The 15,242-nt window shown below is 34.8% G+C and overlaps 2 protein-coding genes across 3 annotated transcripts; both read left to right on the top strand.

Annotated features, from left to right (window-relative positions):
• The first annotated feature begins 256 nt into the window (after positions 1–256).
• On the top strand, positions 257–3,446 carry LOC133690739 (uncharacterized). Of its 2 annotated transcripts, none has more exons than XM_062111003.1 (4): positions 257–1,352; positions 1,437–1,629; positions 1,967–2,930; positions 3,027–3,446. In XM_062111003.1, the coding sequence occupies exons 1-3, from the start codon at positions 948–950 to the stop codon at positions 2,533–2,535; spliced, it is 1,167 nt and encodes a 388-aa protein (XP_061966987.1). In that variant the 5' UTR covers positions 257–947; the 3' UTR covers positions 2,536–2,930; positions 3,027–3,446. The 2 variants fall into 2 exon arrangements, with proteins under 2 accessions (XP_061966987.1, XP_061966989.1); XM_062111005.1 differs by having other exon boundaries at positions 3,018–3,446.
• Positions 3,447–13,831: 10,385 nt separating this feature from the next.
• On the top strand, positions 13,832–15,120 carry LOC133692833 (protein ELC). The gene has a single exon (XM_062113981.1). It carries the CDS (start codon positions 14,018–14,020, stop codon positions 15,020–15,022), a length of 1,005 nt encoding a protein of 334 aa, XP_061969965.1. The 5' UTR covers positions 13,832–14,017; the 3' UTR covers positions 15,023–15,120.
• The last annotated feature ends 122 nt before the right edge of the window (positions 15,121–15,242 follow it).

The following is a 15,242-nucleotide window of genomic DNA, read 5'->3' as shown; positions in this document are numbered from 1 at the left end:
TTAGATGAATTTTCTGGCCAGATTGAGAAGAGAATACTGTTTTATATAATACAACTTTGGGTTAGTATATATAGTTGAGCTATAATCTTCACCAAGCCCATAACGTGGCGTGGAGTAAAAAGCATTGCAGACCGCGCAGTGATTCGTTCCACGACACGTGCCTCCCTTAAGGGAGATTGCCACGTAGGCATGCACGTGGACAATCGATCCTTGTCAGCGCTCTTTCCTCTTTAAAAGTCACACGCTCCTCGCGTCTGGTTTTTATCTCTCCTTCTCTCTCACACAAAATCAAAATCACCCTGCAACTGAAAGCTCTCGTCTTCATCTCTCTTTTCTGTGTACTTTTTTGGTCTAGTCTCTGGCTATCATCTGTTCGCCGGAAGTTGAACTTCTTAACCGTAAAATGGAGGACCCGGCTAGCTATTGTAGTCTACTGTTCAATTTCCAAAGTGAAAGAGTGACGTTATCGTGCCGTCGCGTATTTCGGGAACTTTAATCGTATTTTTGTAGAAACCCTAAGCAAAAGCGACTTTTACTTAGCAGAGTCTAGAAGTTATTCCATGCTTTGGCTTACAAATAAGAGGAAAATATAATACTATTGCTTTATAATAATTAGAACTTCAAGAAAATAGAGGGGGTCTTGATTCTTTTAAGAGTCTCAAAATTAGAAAAGTTTTGGTAAACGCAGCAAAATCCTGGGTTTCCGTGTCGTTTTGATTTGCTGATCTCTGCGTGGAGTTATCAATGTTTCTGCTGCTTCATTTAATCGATGTGTAGAGCAGAGCATTTTAAAGCTCCACTAACCTCATTTAATTACCGGTAGTATTTTAGGGTTTTTGAGGTTTTTGTGTACTATATTTGCAGCGATTAATAATTAAAAAATGAAGGTGAGGATTTTATAGAGTGGGGAGGGTTTTTTCATTCTAGTGTCGTTGATCATAGTGATCATGCCTTTTCCGATGAAGATCCAGCCAATTGATTATCAAACACTGAATGAGTCGGTCGCTCACCGGTTCGAGCCAGTAAAGCCCGTGGTGAAATCGCGATTGAAGCGGCTGTTTGAGAGGCAGTTCCTGAGAAATTCAGCTGCTGAGAAGGTCGGAGCCATCGAGGAATCGCATTCGAAGGACGGCTCTAACGAGCTCGAGCCGAGCTCGGTTTGCTTGGCGAAGATGGTGCAGAACTTCCTCGAGGAGAACAACGATAAGCAAACATCGGTTAGGTGTAACCGTAATCGCTGTAACTGCTTCAACAGAAATTGTAACGATAGCTCTGAAGACGAGTTCGACTCGTTTGGTGGTTTTGGAGATTCTAACCTTTCCTCTTCTGCCGAAGCGTGTGAAATTCTGAAGGTAATTAAATTAATGGTGTGGGATTGAATATATTTTTTAATGTTTTCGTTTGCTAAAATCACTGGGTTTCTTCTATGGGGGCAGAGTTTGGTGCCGTGTGCAAGTGTTTGTGAGAGGAATTTGCTGGCGGATACAGCGAAGATCGTTGATAAAAACAAGATCTCTAAGCGAAAAGATGATGTTTGCAGGAAGATTGTTACCGATGGTTTGTTGGGTCTCGGATATGACGCGTCTATCTGCAAATCTCGCTGGGAAAAAGCCCCATCTTATCCCGCCGGTATTTCCCCCACTCTTAAAAAAATGGATAAACTGTGTTTATGTCTTTTTCCTAAATTGCATAAAATATATATATTTTCTTCCTTTTCTGTTTGGTTCCTGGAACAACAAACTCTCCCATACAATTAACCAAAAAAAACGAAACATTTCTATCTCATATGTCGGAAACAAGAAAATCGTTGAGTTTGGGATATTTTTTTTATTTTGTGTTGCGATGCGTTTTGGGGGGGGGGGAATTTAGGGAAGAACTTGCGAATGCACATCAATATGAATTGTAATCAAAGCAGCTACATGGAATAAATTATGGGAAATAATGTATAGTTTTGTTCTAAATACAGGGGAATACGAATATATAGACGTGATCATCTCAGGCGAGAGGCTGCTAATTGACATTGATTTCAGATCAGAATTTGAGATAGCTCGATCAACCAAGAGCTACAAATCTCTTCTCCAAATTCTACCTTCCATCTTCGTAGGCAAAGCTGATCGTCTCCAGAAGATTATTGCCATTGTATCGGATGCGGCAAAGCAGAGCCTTAAGAAAAAGGGAATGCCAACTCCGCCATGGAGAAAAACTGAGTACATCAAAGCCAAATGGCTTTCTCCTCATACGCGAACCGCACCGCCACTTAGCTCAAAGGAAACAGATCCTCAACTGGAAAGGGAGCAGACTTTGGTTCAGAATGCGATCGCTGAGCTTGGACTGAGTTGCCAAGAGAAGAATTCGGTAGCGGATGATACTGAATTGGGTGGATCTGTGTATGCTTTATCATCTGAAGGTTCTGTCGCAGAAGACGAGGTTATAGTGGTGAAAGAATGGAAGCCACCTGAGGTTAAGCCCAAGAGTTTACAGATTGGGATTAAGATAGTGACTGGATTGGCCGCAGTTATTGAAGATGAGCCATGAAATTTTGATCTTTTTATATATATATATATATATTGAAGAACAGATTATATGATCATACATGATATAACCGATCAAATCAAAACCCCTTCTGCTTTTTGTGTAAGGGTATCATTTTACTGCTAATATAATAAAACTCTCGGATGATATTGTAAGAAGAATGGCTAATACAAATAACATAATTTCTTAAGAGTTTTTTTTATTTTATTTTGTAATTCTCCTTCTACTCCTGTGCTTTGTATTCAGAGTACAGTGTTTTTTTTTTTACCAGATGAGGCTCAATTGATTCTGCATTTTGTTCCTATCAATTGCCAGTCTCTCTTTTAATCAAATTCAATATATCACAGAGACGGGGATTTTTGCGTCAGTGCAATCCAGAAAGCAACAAGGGATAAAGGGTAATCTCCAATTTTTTGATTTCTCTGTTTTTTTTTATTAAATCCTTATTATGTCACGCACTGATGATTTTATATTCTTTTCTTGAGTGGAAGCAGAACAGAATCTGACGATGAAGAGCGAACAGACTCGTGCAGTCTCGAGCTGCGTGAGGCGAGGCCTGAAAGAAAACCATTTTTAATATTTTAGTCCACATGGCTTCGCAGTTCTATTCCTCGATGTTTTTATTTTTTTATCGATTCTTTGTACTTATTCTTTTATTCTTGAGCGATGAAGGGTTTGGTTTTTGTTTTTTTTTTTAAAAAAAAGAGCATTGAATTAGGTATTCTGATCAGTCTTCAACAGTTTAGTGCAGTGGTTATTGTGTAATCTCGACTGAGAGGAGAGCAATTGGTCATGGGTGGTTGGCTTCTTTCCGTGTGGGCTTTGTGAATGAGTTAGTTGTTGACTCTTGACTTGTAATATTTTGATGATCAATGCTCAGTAATCTATATGCAGTGTAGAAGGGATTAAGACTAGCGATTGGATTTGGTTATCTTCGGTAATCAGGGCCGATTTATAATATTTTGCCCTAATATCTATGAATCGAAAACCTGTGTGACGAAGCATTGGTCGAGTATAATTTCATTTTTTTGTCCCCGGTCCCAGGTCTACTAATTGTTTCGTGGATTGGATTGGATTCCAATTGGAATAGGTGAAATTCAATTCAAGAACTTGCTATTTTTATTTGGTCATTTCGTATATAGAGTATGGTTACTGTTGCTTATGAAGTGAGTTGCTTCTGCAGCTAAGCGGGGATGCTTAAGCTGGATCCTCAGAGCGAAAATGCTCTTATTGTGGAAGCACAGAGCTTCAGGCTTTTCATTTTGCTGGGAAGTTCCATAGCTTCATAACAATTGTCTGCAACAAAGAATGCTATCAATCCAAAAGGCTCGTTTCATGTACTGGTGTGAATAGATTTTTCTTTCAAGTTCACGAAAACTCTGTTCTATAATTCATCTAATGGTTTTACTTGTACGAAAACATGATTTATGTTGTGTGTTCTTGAGGAAACAACTATAGTAGTACGTGCAGGGTGCTTGTGACAGCAGAAAATGCTTTGAATCGCTTGAATTTCAAGGAACTGATTGCTGTGCCCCCTAATCTGTTTGAATATTTGTAGTCTTGGGAGGCTAAAGTAAAATCCTCCGTAGGAATTTTTGCAGCTTTACCTTTTCATTACTTGACTAATTGAGAACTTGCGTTTGTCGTCACCGCGTGAATTGACGCCCCAACGGTGGAATTTCCGAGGGTTCGAGATGGGAGTTATGTGAAAGTACTTAAACACCCTTCTGAATGTCCAAGAGACGAAATAGCCTTGGAACTCGTTCTAGCTAACAAAAAAATACTTTTGAGTAAAAAACCAAGAAAAACAAACCGCCATGTACCGAATTTGTCGTTTCTGCGTATAATACTAATACTAAACGGTTTGTCGCTTCTGCCCATAACAGGTCCACGGTATATCTGGGGAATTGCATAAATTAAGGGGAAGCTTTTTTATCTTTATTTTTACTTGTTTGTTGTAAAATCTAGGCTCTAGTGTATGCAAGTATGGAGGCGGTCTACATGTTAAAAAAATCTAAGAAATTATTTTATGCATTTTAAAAAAAACACTATACTTTTTAAAAAATACCTCACTTGGTACAGATGTCTATTTTGCTTATATTATTTCTCTTTTTTCTCTATCAATTAGGCGCCGGGTCTTTATTTCGCGTTCAACACACAGAAAACCAAATGTTCAAACCATATCCTACATTAATATATCTTCTGTGAAAACAGCCTCCTTCCCCACTCTCTCCCTCCCTCCCTCCCTGATGGCGCTTGAAAAATAATCCCCCTATCGGAATATAATAGTGTGGATACAGACAAGATGGCCGTGACAGATTGTTAATTAATGTTTGTAGTTAATTGCCGATTTGACATCATACCTGGAGTCCGAACCTTCCTCGTTGCCCATAATTTCCATTTTATTAGAGTTAAACCTTATCCGGATAGCCACGTAGACCATCCTGGTTTCTCACTCTACAGGTTTCTGCCACTTGCTTGCATTGAAGATAAGCGGACAACACATGCATTAAATCCCCTGTGTGTTAGTAACGGACACTGTTATTCAAAGTCAAATCGTTGAATTAGAGAGGAGGTTAGTTAATGTCTTCACAGGAGCTGAAATGTCTTCTCCTTATCCTACAGGCCCCTCTCTCCTTCGATGCCACCAGCTCGTTAATGCACGAACTGTAAATGATCAATTAGAGACAGCGCTTGCTGATTAACGTTTGACAAGTGCTTCCACGTGGTTGTTTTCTTATTATTTCTCTTAAACCGTGCGATACTTCACGTGTAGCTTAGAGTTAAATAATCAAGAAAAGGTAGATGAAGAATAGTAAAGAATTTCTGCATTTTTTACCTAACAACAAAGGATAATTAAGCAGAGCTGGCCACTTGCTCGCGCAGGCTTGACCGAGAAACATGTGATATAATGCACGCATTATAATATAACTTTTATAAAGTAGTGATACTGCTAGAATATATTGCTTCTTCGATCATCCATGTGCATCCATGCGTCGGCTCTTCTGCAAAGAGAAAAGCTCACAGCCGATTCCGGAAGTCAATAATTTTGTCTCAGTTGCGTACCATTTTTACCACGGGCAAAGCAAGATTAATAAAATCCCAAATCATGTGAATTTTCTGCTCATTTCTCCTTTTTTTCCTCAGCATTCCATATATAGGAAAAAAACCCCACTACTTACCCTCTTTATAAACCATCCACTTAGCTATCATAGAGGGGTAAGATGGTTTTTTAAATGGAACACACATGTCATAACAGTCTCTCTTTTTTTTAAAACATTTCTTAGGAGCAACATGATGACTAAAATAACACTGGGAGCAGAAAATAATTTTTTAAATTTATGTTTGAATTAATATCCCTTTTTTATAATTTTTTATTTTGTTTATTTAGCATAATTTTTAATGGTTTTTTTTTAAAAAAATTATTTTGTATGTATTTAGTTTTTGAAGATATTGTTATGATTCACCTATAATTTTATTTAATTATATTTTATATATAGAGATGAAATTTATTTTAAAAAATAAAAAAAAATATTTAATTTTAGATAATATTTCTAATATGTACAATATTACATAATATTTTATTTTATTCAATCAATTTTATGTGTGTGTTTGTTTTTATTATTATTTGATTGAATAAAAAATTAATTTTAATAATCATATTTACTAAACCGAGTAAAAAATTCGTATTGTAAGATCAAATATTTTAATCTATATTTATTTTTTAATTTGGTTTTTTATATAAATAATTATTTATTTAATTAGATGTTTATATAAGTTTTTTGATTTACAAGTAAAGTATTTTTCATATAAGAAAACATGTAGCAAAAAATTTATATATTTATTTTTTTATTATAAAAAAAGTATGTATGCGATGAAATGTGTATCAAATAGCTAGTTTTTTTTTTTTTTTTGATTTACGCAGTGCCTTACCTGCCCCTGGGCTTGCAGGATGTCCAGTGGGCCGTGAGGAATAGTCGTGATGCGCGCAAGCTGGCCCGGACACCCCATGTAAATCAAAAAAAAAAATAGCTAGTTTTAATTCGAGCTAGATGGTGTGGCCACCATGCTATAATAGAGAAGAAAAGAAAAGATTTGGCAGGCACTAATTAATCGGCTGTGATAATGTTGAAACCTGGGAAGCATCGACATGAACACCATCTATGGACACGCGCGACCCGATACTAGCACATCGGCATGGCGTTAATTAATGCCTTGTTAGATTATATAGCAGTTCTGCTTGATAAGTGTGGTTTTAATTAAATAGTAGATTACATATTACCAAAAAAATTCAACATTGCATTAATTACAGTACACCATGAGTGCTGAAGGCAGATCAGAGAAACAAGAAGGTATAGGCATTGATCACTGTACCGAAACCCTTGACCATGGTGCTAGTAAACATTACCGAAACAAGACCAAGGAGATAGCAGTGGCGTAAAACGTAAAGCCTAACAGGGACCAGCAGGGCATGATGAACAGTTGCAGAGGAACCAGCCCTGCTGGGTGCTTGGAAAACAAAACGTTAGTAATGTCTACTAAGGTCTAGGATGAAGAGGGAAGATTCCTTCTCGTGAATTGTGACTTTCAATGCTTGATCTTTTCCGGTGCTGCTAATTAACAAAACAAAAATATGATTGATTTGTGTCGGTGCAAAGGACACGGAGTTTCATTAATTCATGTCTGATGATAAATCATTCAAATACCAGTGCTCGTTCGTGCTATGAATGCATTTTTCTGGCACTTTCTCTGGACCACCTCCACTGAATCGAGGGCAGTGATCATCACACCATTCTTAATGGATTTGGTTAAAAATTGAAATTGGAATTGTTACTTTTGAAACTGGAAAAGCTTCAAACTCCCTTCCTTTTCTGACTGGTTTTAGCGAGTACGTACCTTTTTAACTTTTTACACATGCTCCTGCTGGTGCATTTCAAGATTTGAATAAAAAACAACCACAAGCTTTAACCTATGCCATCGTTTCTTGCTATTTTGTACAAAGGTATATATCATATATATGGTATGGAGCTTGCTGATGATGTGGGGTTGGCATGCGATGTAGACGTTTCAAATCATAAAGTATCGTTGAAGATGATTTTATGTGAGTGCTGGGTGGATTGTATGTTTAAAGTCTCAAAAAGTCTCTCAAGTGTTAAGCTTCTATCAAATATAAGAATTATGCCTTTCATAAATGCATCTTGGACTGTACATTACCATCTTTGTTCAAAGGATAAATCATAAAACCGTAGAGGAATTCTTCCTTTGGTGTCAGTTTCTTTCAATGTCTGGCAATTGACAAAAAGGAAGCCATGATACTCAAGAATCTCTATCCGAGCTTTCATTATTTCTTGCAGCCTAAGGTAGCTCCAAAGCGTGGAACATCATCAATTACTCACACACCAGAGGATGCATCGCCGTCTTGAAAATCCACGAGTACCCAAAATACATGCAAAGACAATATTTGTGGCTGAGGTTCTTAAGCAATCCAAAGAATAAAGTGGATGCTTTCTCGTGAATGTTAGTTTCCTTTCAGCTATGCCATGGTAGGACGGTTTGTTTTTTCCTTTAACTAAAATGTCATTATCGTCATGTTAAAAGGGCTAATTTTGAGCATCAAGTCTTAATTTCTTTTTGTGCTGATGGTAATTTTAAACAGAAAACTTAAACAATTAAATGAATTAACGTAGCAACCAAAAAGTGTGTTCACACGCGCGCACCTGAAGAAGGATATCCAACCCTGTACAACACGCCATGATACATGAGAGGCACACCAACAAGAGTAAAGGAGCCGAAGAAATAGTAGGTGACTAGATCGATCACTTGCACTATGCCATCCGTCTATTACCTTTTTTTTCCCTTCAATATAACAAAAGCTTTCAATGCGATGCAAGTATTCTTGAAAAAATAAATAAAAATTGATTGGCCGTAGTGAAATTTTAAAAGATTAGATATGAAATTCAATATTGCAAAAAAAAAAAAAAAAAGAAAAGACCGTTAGCGTAAAACCCGAGACCTTCTAGCTATATGCATCGCCACATAATAGAGGGGTTGTTGAGAGGATTAAAACACCACCATAAAAGACGATATTTGATCATAAAAAGATTTTTCACGCGTCGCCAGAAAAAACATGAGAGCTTTAGTGTATCTAATTTTTTATATTAATTTTTATATTTATTAAATTACAAAGTAACCCTTAAGTGAAATTCAATATAAAAATACAAATAGAATGAAAAGATAAAAACACCACTTAACACTAACCTTATTTTTTTTTACTTCGCTAAGATAAAAAAAAAAACCTTTCTTTACAAGTTTAATATTTTTTTAACTTTTAAGTGCATCCAAGTCATTTTACTATGGTTCCTAAGAGGTGTAGCGTAATTATAAAAATATTCTTGTATACAAAACTGTGTGCGTGTTCGTGTGCATTTGCTTTGAAGACCAATTTATTTCCAATCATGACTAGTAGAGGATTTTACTCAATCAGCTAATCCATTATATTTGGTAGAGAAGGACAAGAACATGAATGCATTATTGCAATCTATAGTGTATTCTTGAGCTTCTTTAGTTTTCTTTTTATAACATAATCATCAATATATGAAGTCCTCTCTTTTTGTGGTCAGGCAAAAGTTGGTTAGTTCTGAAAAAACCAAAACCTTGACCTCTCACCTAGCTAGAGAAAAAACCACCTCCCAACCATCTTTGCTTTTTTTAATCATGGCGGATTTGTTACAGCTCCTCTCAGATTTGATTAGAGTGGACTGAAAAAAAACAAAGCAAGTGTGTTAAATGGTGAAGGAAACGCTCCATCACTTTGCCATTGCTTGATGGGGAACCTGACAGAATATTTAAAGGTAAGCTTCCTCCTCGGTGAAGTCACTGCCTAAATTATGGTGGTGTGACGCCATTGCTTTCTCTTCGTTCCAAGGAAATGAGAGGCAGTCGTTTCAAAGGATATTTCTGGATTTAGTACTCAGGAAAGTGGTAGAAATTAATTAACTGGCCCAGCAAGCAACAAGGAGGAGGAATAAAACAAAATGGGCTCTCCTTTTCTGGCTAGCTCATCGGAGAATCCGTCCAATCTCCCCACCTTAGCTTGGTCCTTGGTGGGTGCTTACCCTCTCTAAAATATGCAGTAAGTATGGCAGACGTCATGCTTGTGATGTCTTAATGTTATTTATTTGCTGCCTTGCAAAGATTATTAAATTTGGTACGTATGAAATCACCATGTTTACGTACCATGCCAATCAAATATTTAAAGGATTCCGAGATTTAAGGTCATCGAAATATTTTAAGAATATAAAGATAAAAAAATGAAAAATATTAATTTAAACTATTTTATTTAACAAATTTAAGAATTTTAAATCAATTATGATATTAATGGTTACAAAACCAGATTTAAATGAGTGGCCCATGATTTATTTATTTGAAATCTAACTTGGGTTGAGTTTTATTTTGAAAAAATATGTTTTTTTATCAAATCAGCATCATTTTAGATTTTTTTAATAAACAACCCTAGAATTATATCATTTGATAATTACTTTTAAATTATTTCAAGTCTTTCTTTTTAAATTATAATTGGGATTCACCCACCACCCTCCGAGTCGATCATCGTAATTTATATCGTCTTCGTTTGGAAGACCAATCTCTGAAGGCGACCCTATCCAGGACCTATATGGGCTAGCTATGAAAGCCCATGAGTGAAACAATCTCAACAATGAACACGTATGCAGATGCTTTATTCAACTTCTACGAGCTTTATGGGCCAGCCTAGAAACCAACGATAACATCGAGCTAGTTCACAAATTTGAGCAACCTATCCTGCTTCGGACGACACTTGATTGCCTTTCGAATGGACGTCGTTTGTTGATGATTGATGGGCATCCATTCTAGCTTTTACGGCATCGTTTTTTACAGTCTCTGGTCTACTACCTCGGGGCATGGGGCCTTGCACGTCCCTCTCCCTTGATCCTGAGCACCGCCCCCCACCCCTTCCCCCACGGAAAAAAAAAAAAAAAACGAAGCAAGAAAACTTTCTGTCAATATCTTTTTTTTTTACTTGACTATAAATTTATACTCAGACCAGTTGACTCCGTCGTTCTCATTAGTATATTTTTTCGTTGCGGGTTTCATCGATTCTTTTTAAATATAAAAATATGAATTTTTTAGTTGTATTGCTAAAGATAATCAAGTAAGTTAATTTTAAAATTTTTTCAACTATTTACCTAACTCAAGTTTTTAATTAAATTAAGTTAAAGTTAGCTTGATTTTAAAACATGTAAGGAAAACAAAGTAACTTTTCTTATAAAATATCATGAATTATTACAGTATCTTACCTATTGTTTTTTTCTTTTATTTTCTGCTTGAGCACATGGTTTTTTTTTCCTTTTCTTTTTTTATTATGATTTTTTAAAAAAAAAAATTGTTAATTTTTTTATGAAGTTAACATGATTTGTGGGTTTATCAAGGTAATTCAGGTTAGTTTTTTTTCTTCTAGTGTTTAGCGGTTTGTCACCGATTGTTGTGTATTCTCTATTCTTTCTATTTTTCTCTCTCTTCTAGTTAAAGTACATGTTTGTCCTTTTTATTTTTATTTTTTTAATTTTAGTCCTTATATTTTGATTGCTTATTTTCATCCTTTATACGTTTAGAATTTTTTTTTTTAGATTTCAATTCAATTATTAAATTATAATTTATCATATATTATTTTCATTATTACAGTCTTTATTCTTTTGGTTTGTCATTTTTTATCCTTGGATTTTTTGTTAAAGTTTTATTAGTATTCAATTACATCATTCAATCAAAGTTTATGTTATTGTTTTCCTTAATCTAGCCTTCATTCCTTTGATTTTTTTATTTCCTTTTGTTAATTGTTTTTTCTTTTCGATTTAACCATGTAATTTAATTTTCAAATGCCTCAAATTTTATTTTATTTTGGCTTCCACTCTTATTTTTTAATTAATTTTTTTTACGTGATTGATTTTTTTTTCCGGATACATCCTTCAGTGTTTAATTTATTTGGTATTGGGCTTCACGATTTTTCTTTTTGTAATGCTTCCAATTTAATGACATGGATCGCAAATTTTAAGTGTTAATACGATTAAGAATTCTTTTTTCCTTGTTATATTTTGTAATTTTATCATTCTACGTTATTTAAAAAAACAATTATGGTTATCTTCGTATTCTTTTTAATCAGTTTGTCTTTGTCTCATTACCTAAATCATGATTTTATAGGCTATTTTTGGATAAAAGTTTTTTTAAAAAAAACTGTTTTGTTTTGTGTTTAATTTTTGCTGATTTTTTATTTTACGTTATACAAGGATGTTTTGTCTCGTACAAAAAATACTTATTTTGAAATAATATTTTTTATTTGTCCGGCCAGGCATATTTTATTTCTTTTTTATTTTATCCACTTTGTTTCACATGTGTTTTTATTTATATTATCCTCTATTGATTTTAATAAATAAATTTAGCTGACAAAAACAGGCAAATGTCCCAGTTTGTGAGATCATATATCTTGATCTACATTCATCTTTTAATCTTTTCAATTTCTCTTTCAGTTATTATTAACAAATTTTATTTATATAGATAACTATTAGATGTCTGGATAAACCTTTTAATTTACACTTATAATTTATATTATGTAAAATAAAACATATAAAAATAGTTTGTATACTCAAGTTTATTTTTTGAAAGAAAAGATACGATCGGCTAGAGAGCGCATGTGAAATAAAATTTTTATCAACTTTTTAAAATTTAATATTAAAAATAAATATTAAATTACTAAAAAGCACTCATAACCTTGAAAATAACAAATAAACCAATGTAAAAGTATCAAAACACTTCAGAATGCATGAAAAACTATTTTGTCTTATCTAAATGCAAATAAATATTTATTTATTTTTAAGTTTTTGCAAAGTAAAAAAAACTCTTGTTCAAGGAGTTTAGATTTCATTGAACTTTGAGGTAAACTATATAAATAATCTGAAAAGACAATAGTACCATGTTTAATTTTTTAATAGCTAATATAGATCAACGTTAAAATAACAAAATACCCCTATATACTATCCTTTCAACTTTTTTATCAGGGGTACAAAGGTAAATTCATTATAATAATTTATAATAAACTATATCTATTGCTATAATAAATCCACCAATCGTTTGAGAATTTTGTTTGACTAGCTTTGTTCAAAACGTCATGCGGTCAGTAAAATGAGAGAGAGAGAGAGAGCCTGATCCATCCTTGCAGGATAATACTTTGCATGGTCTATCCGTAGTCGTTTTATATCAGTTATCAATACCCAATTACCCATTGATTCATCCATAGTCGTCTATTTTTAAGAGAGGATGGGTCCATTCAAAACTTGAATGGCATTAACGGGTTGACCCAGAAATAGAGTAGGTAAGAATATATTTGATAGCATGGATGAGATTGTTTTTTTTATTTGAAAATATATTAAAATAATTTTTTTAAATTCATTTTTAACGTCAACCTATTAAAAAGATTTAAAAATATTAAATCAAAAGAATTCAAAATATACTGAAACTGCAGGGTAAACACAGCTCGAAACGGGACTAAATTTGTCGGGGGTGGGTGATGCAGGAAGTATATAATTGCTCAACATGTCTAGCAGAAAGTACAGAGGAAATTTCTCGTATACGTGTCATATGAAGTATCATTCACGATAACATTTGGCCCCGTCATTTCCCCTGTGATTCTATGATCTCAAAGCAATGCAAGTTGTTAAAAGATTTTTCTATATTTAGGTAAGCGATGACGCCCCTATTCAGTATCGGTCGGGAGTTAAAAATTCAGACAACTCGATCAATTATGAAACAGTGTTTATTAAAAACCAGACATCTATGTAGCAGATTTAAGCTAATACCATTCACAATGTTGTTATCTCTAAACACGCTGAATATTACTAATTCTGTCTATATCATATATTTAGTGAATATTGATGAATTTTATAATGTTTAGGAGTAGTTAATAATACACTATCGATTATTTTTTAGGCTCGCTCAAGGAAAATTAAACAGGAAAGATAAATTATACGAGTAAATTTTCTTAATAAATGTTTTATGTTGTTTTAAAAAAAATTGATAAAAAAAATAACTAAAAAAATACTGTTAATTATTAATTAAGCAATATGAATCTTTCCGGTGAACATCAAAGAGGGCCTTAAACGAAGCCGCATTCACATTAGAAGTTGGATAAGAACAAGTCATGTCGTGTCTTTAAATATCGAAGAAGCAGTTGCCGTGTCAGATACATGGAATATTATATTGATGGGGGAGAGGTACAATAGAAAGCATCAAATCTACCCAAAATTCAACTTCAAAACAGCTAAAAACTTGCTAAGAACTTTCCCAGGAATGACTTAAATCTTTGTCTTTTTATATGGAGAATAATCGGATAAACGAGATCAGAAGCATGCTAGACAGGCTAGAACTCATCTTGTGAGTTAAGTTCTCCATCTCTCCCCTGATGCCACCCTCATCCTCGATCGAATTCATTGACACCGCACTTTCTTGCACGAGCCGCTTCGCATTATCCTATACAGACTCTAAACAAAAATGGTTCATCAGAAAACACCTCCTTTCTTTAATCCAAGATTACCCCACTTTCACCCTCTCATCCAATACTTTCTTTCACGATGATGGCACCACTGTGAACCTTCTATATGCCACTGGCCATCTCCATGTCGCCAATCATACTCCTTCTATACCTCTCACAATCTGGATCCATGAAAACTATCCTTGCATGCCTCCTATGGTCTATGTTTTATCAGATTCTACGTCTCCAATTCATCAAGACCACCCCTTTGTTCACTCTTCTGGTGCGACCTCTTCTCCTTACCTGCAAACTTGGGTATTCCCCAGATGCCACCTCACTGAACTCGTGCACAACCTTGTCAAGATTTTCTCTCATGACCATCCTTTCGTTTACTCTCCGGCAGCTAGTTTTACCCATCCCTCTCTTGTCTCTAAGATGGAGGCTCTCGATCGGCTTTCAGGAATGCTTCACTATGACACAATTGTCTTGCTGGCCCAAAATGAAGAGGAAATGGAGGATTTATCTAATTTGCAATCCGAAATGGTAAGAAGAGATGATATCATCACGAGTATGATTATGGGACTTGAACATGAAAGAATGAACTTGAAACATAGAGCCATGAATTTGATGAACCAAGCTGATGTCCTAGTGAACTGGTTGCGAGTTAATGATGCAAAATCACTCGTGACAAAGTTAGAGGGTGAAATGGATGATGATGATGCATTTGAAGCTGGCGATGAAGATTCAAAATTGTTGATAGAATTCTTGGCCGCGGATAGTGCCATAGAGGATTCAATGTATGCGTTGGACAAGGCAGTCGAGCACGGAGTGGTAAGTTTTGAAGCATACTTAAGGCAGGTAAGAATGCTGGCAAGAGAGCAGTTCTTTTTTAGATCTAAGCTTGTAAAATTGAGAGGTCCTAGCATACTCCATTAGCCTTGAAGGAGATTACTCCATTGGCCTTGAAAGAGATTGAGCTTTGTATGGTGCCTCCTTTGCGTATAATGAATAAATTCGTGATAATCATAAAGATAGATGATAGCATGGCTTAAATGTAAGTTGATCTTAATTAAAATCCTCAAGCAAAAGCTTAGAAAATAACCATGACCATTTCAAACTCCAATGTCCAACATCTTCGAGGCAGACCAAGTTTTTT

This window comes from Populus nigra, chromosome 4 (genome assembly GCF_951802175.1).
Source record: "Populus nigra chromosome 4, ddPopNigr1.1, whole genome shotgun sequence".
Lineage (NCBI taxonomy): Eukaryota > Viridiplantae > Streptophyta > Magnoliopsida > Malpighiales > Salicaceae > Populus > Populus nigra.
The sequence above is the reverse complement of the archived record's forward strand: the minus strand, read 5'-3'. Positions and strand labels throughout refer to the sequence as shown.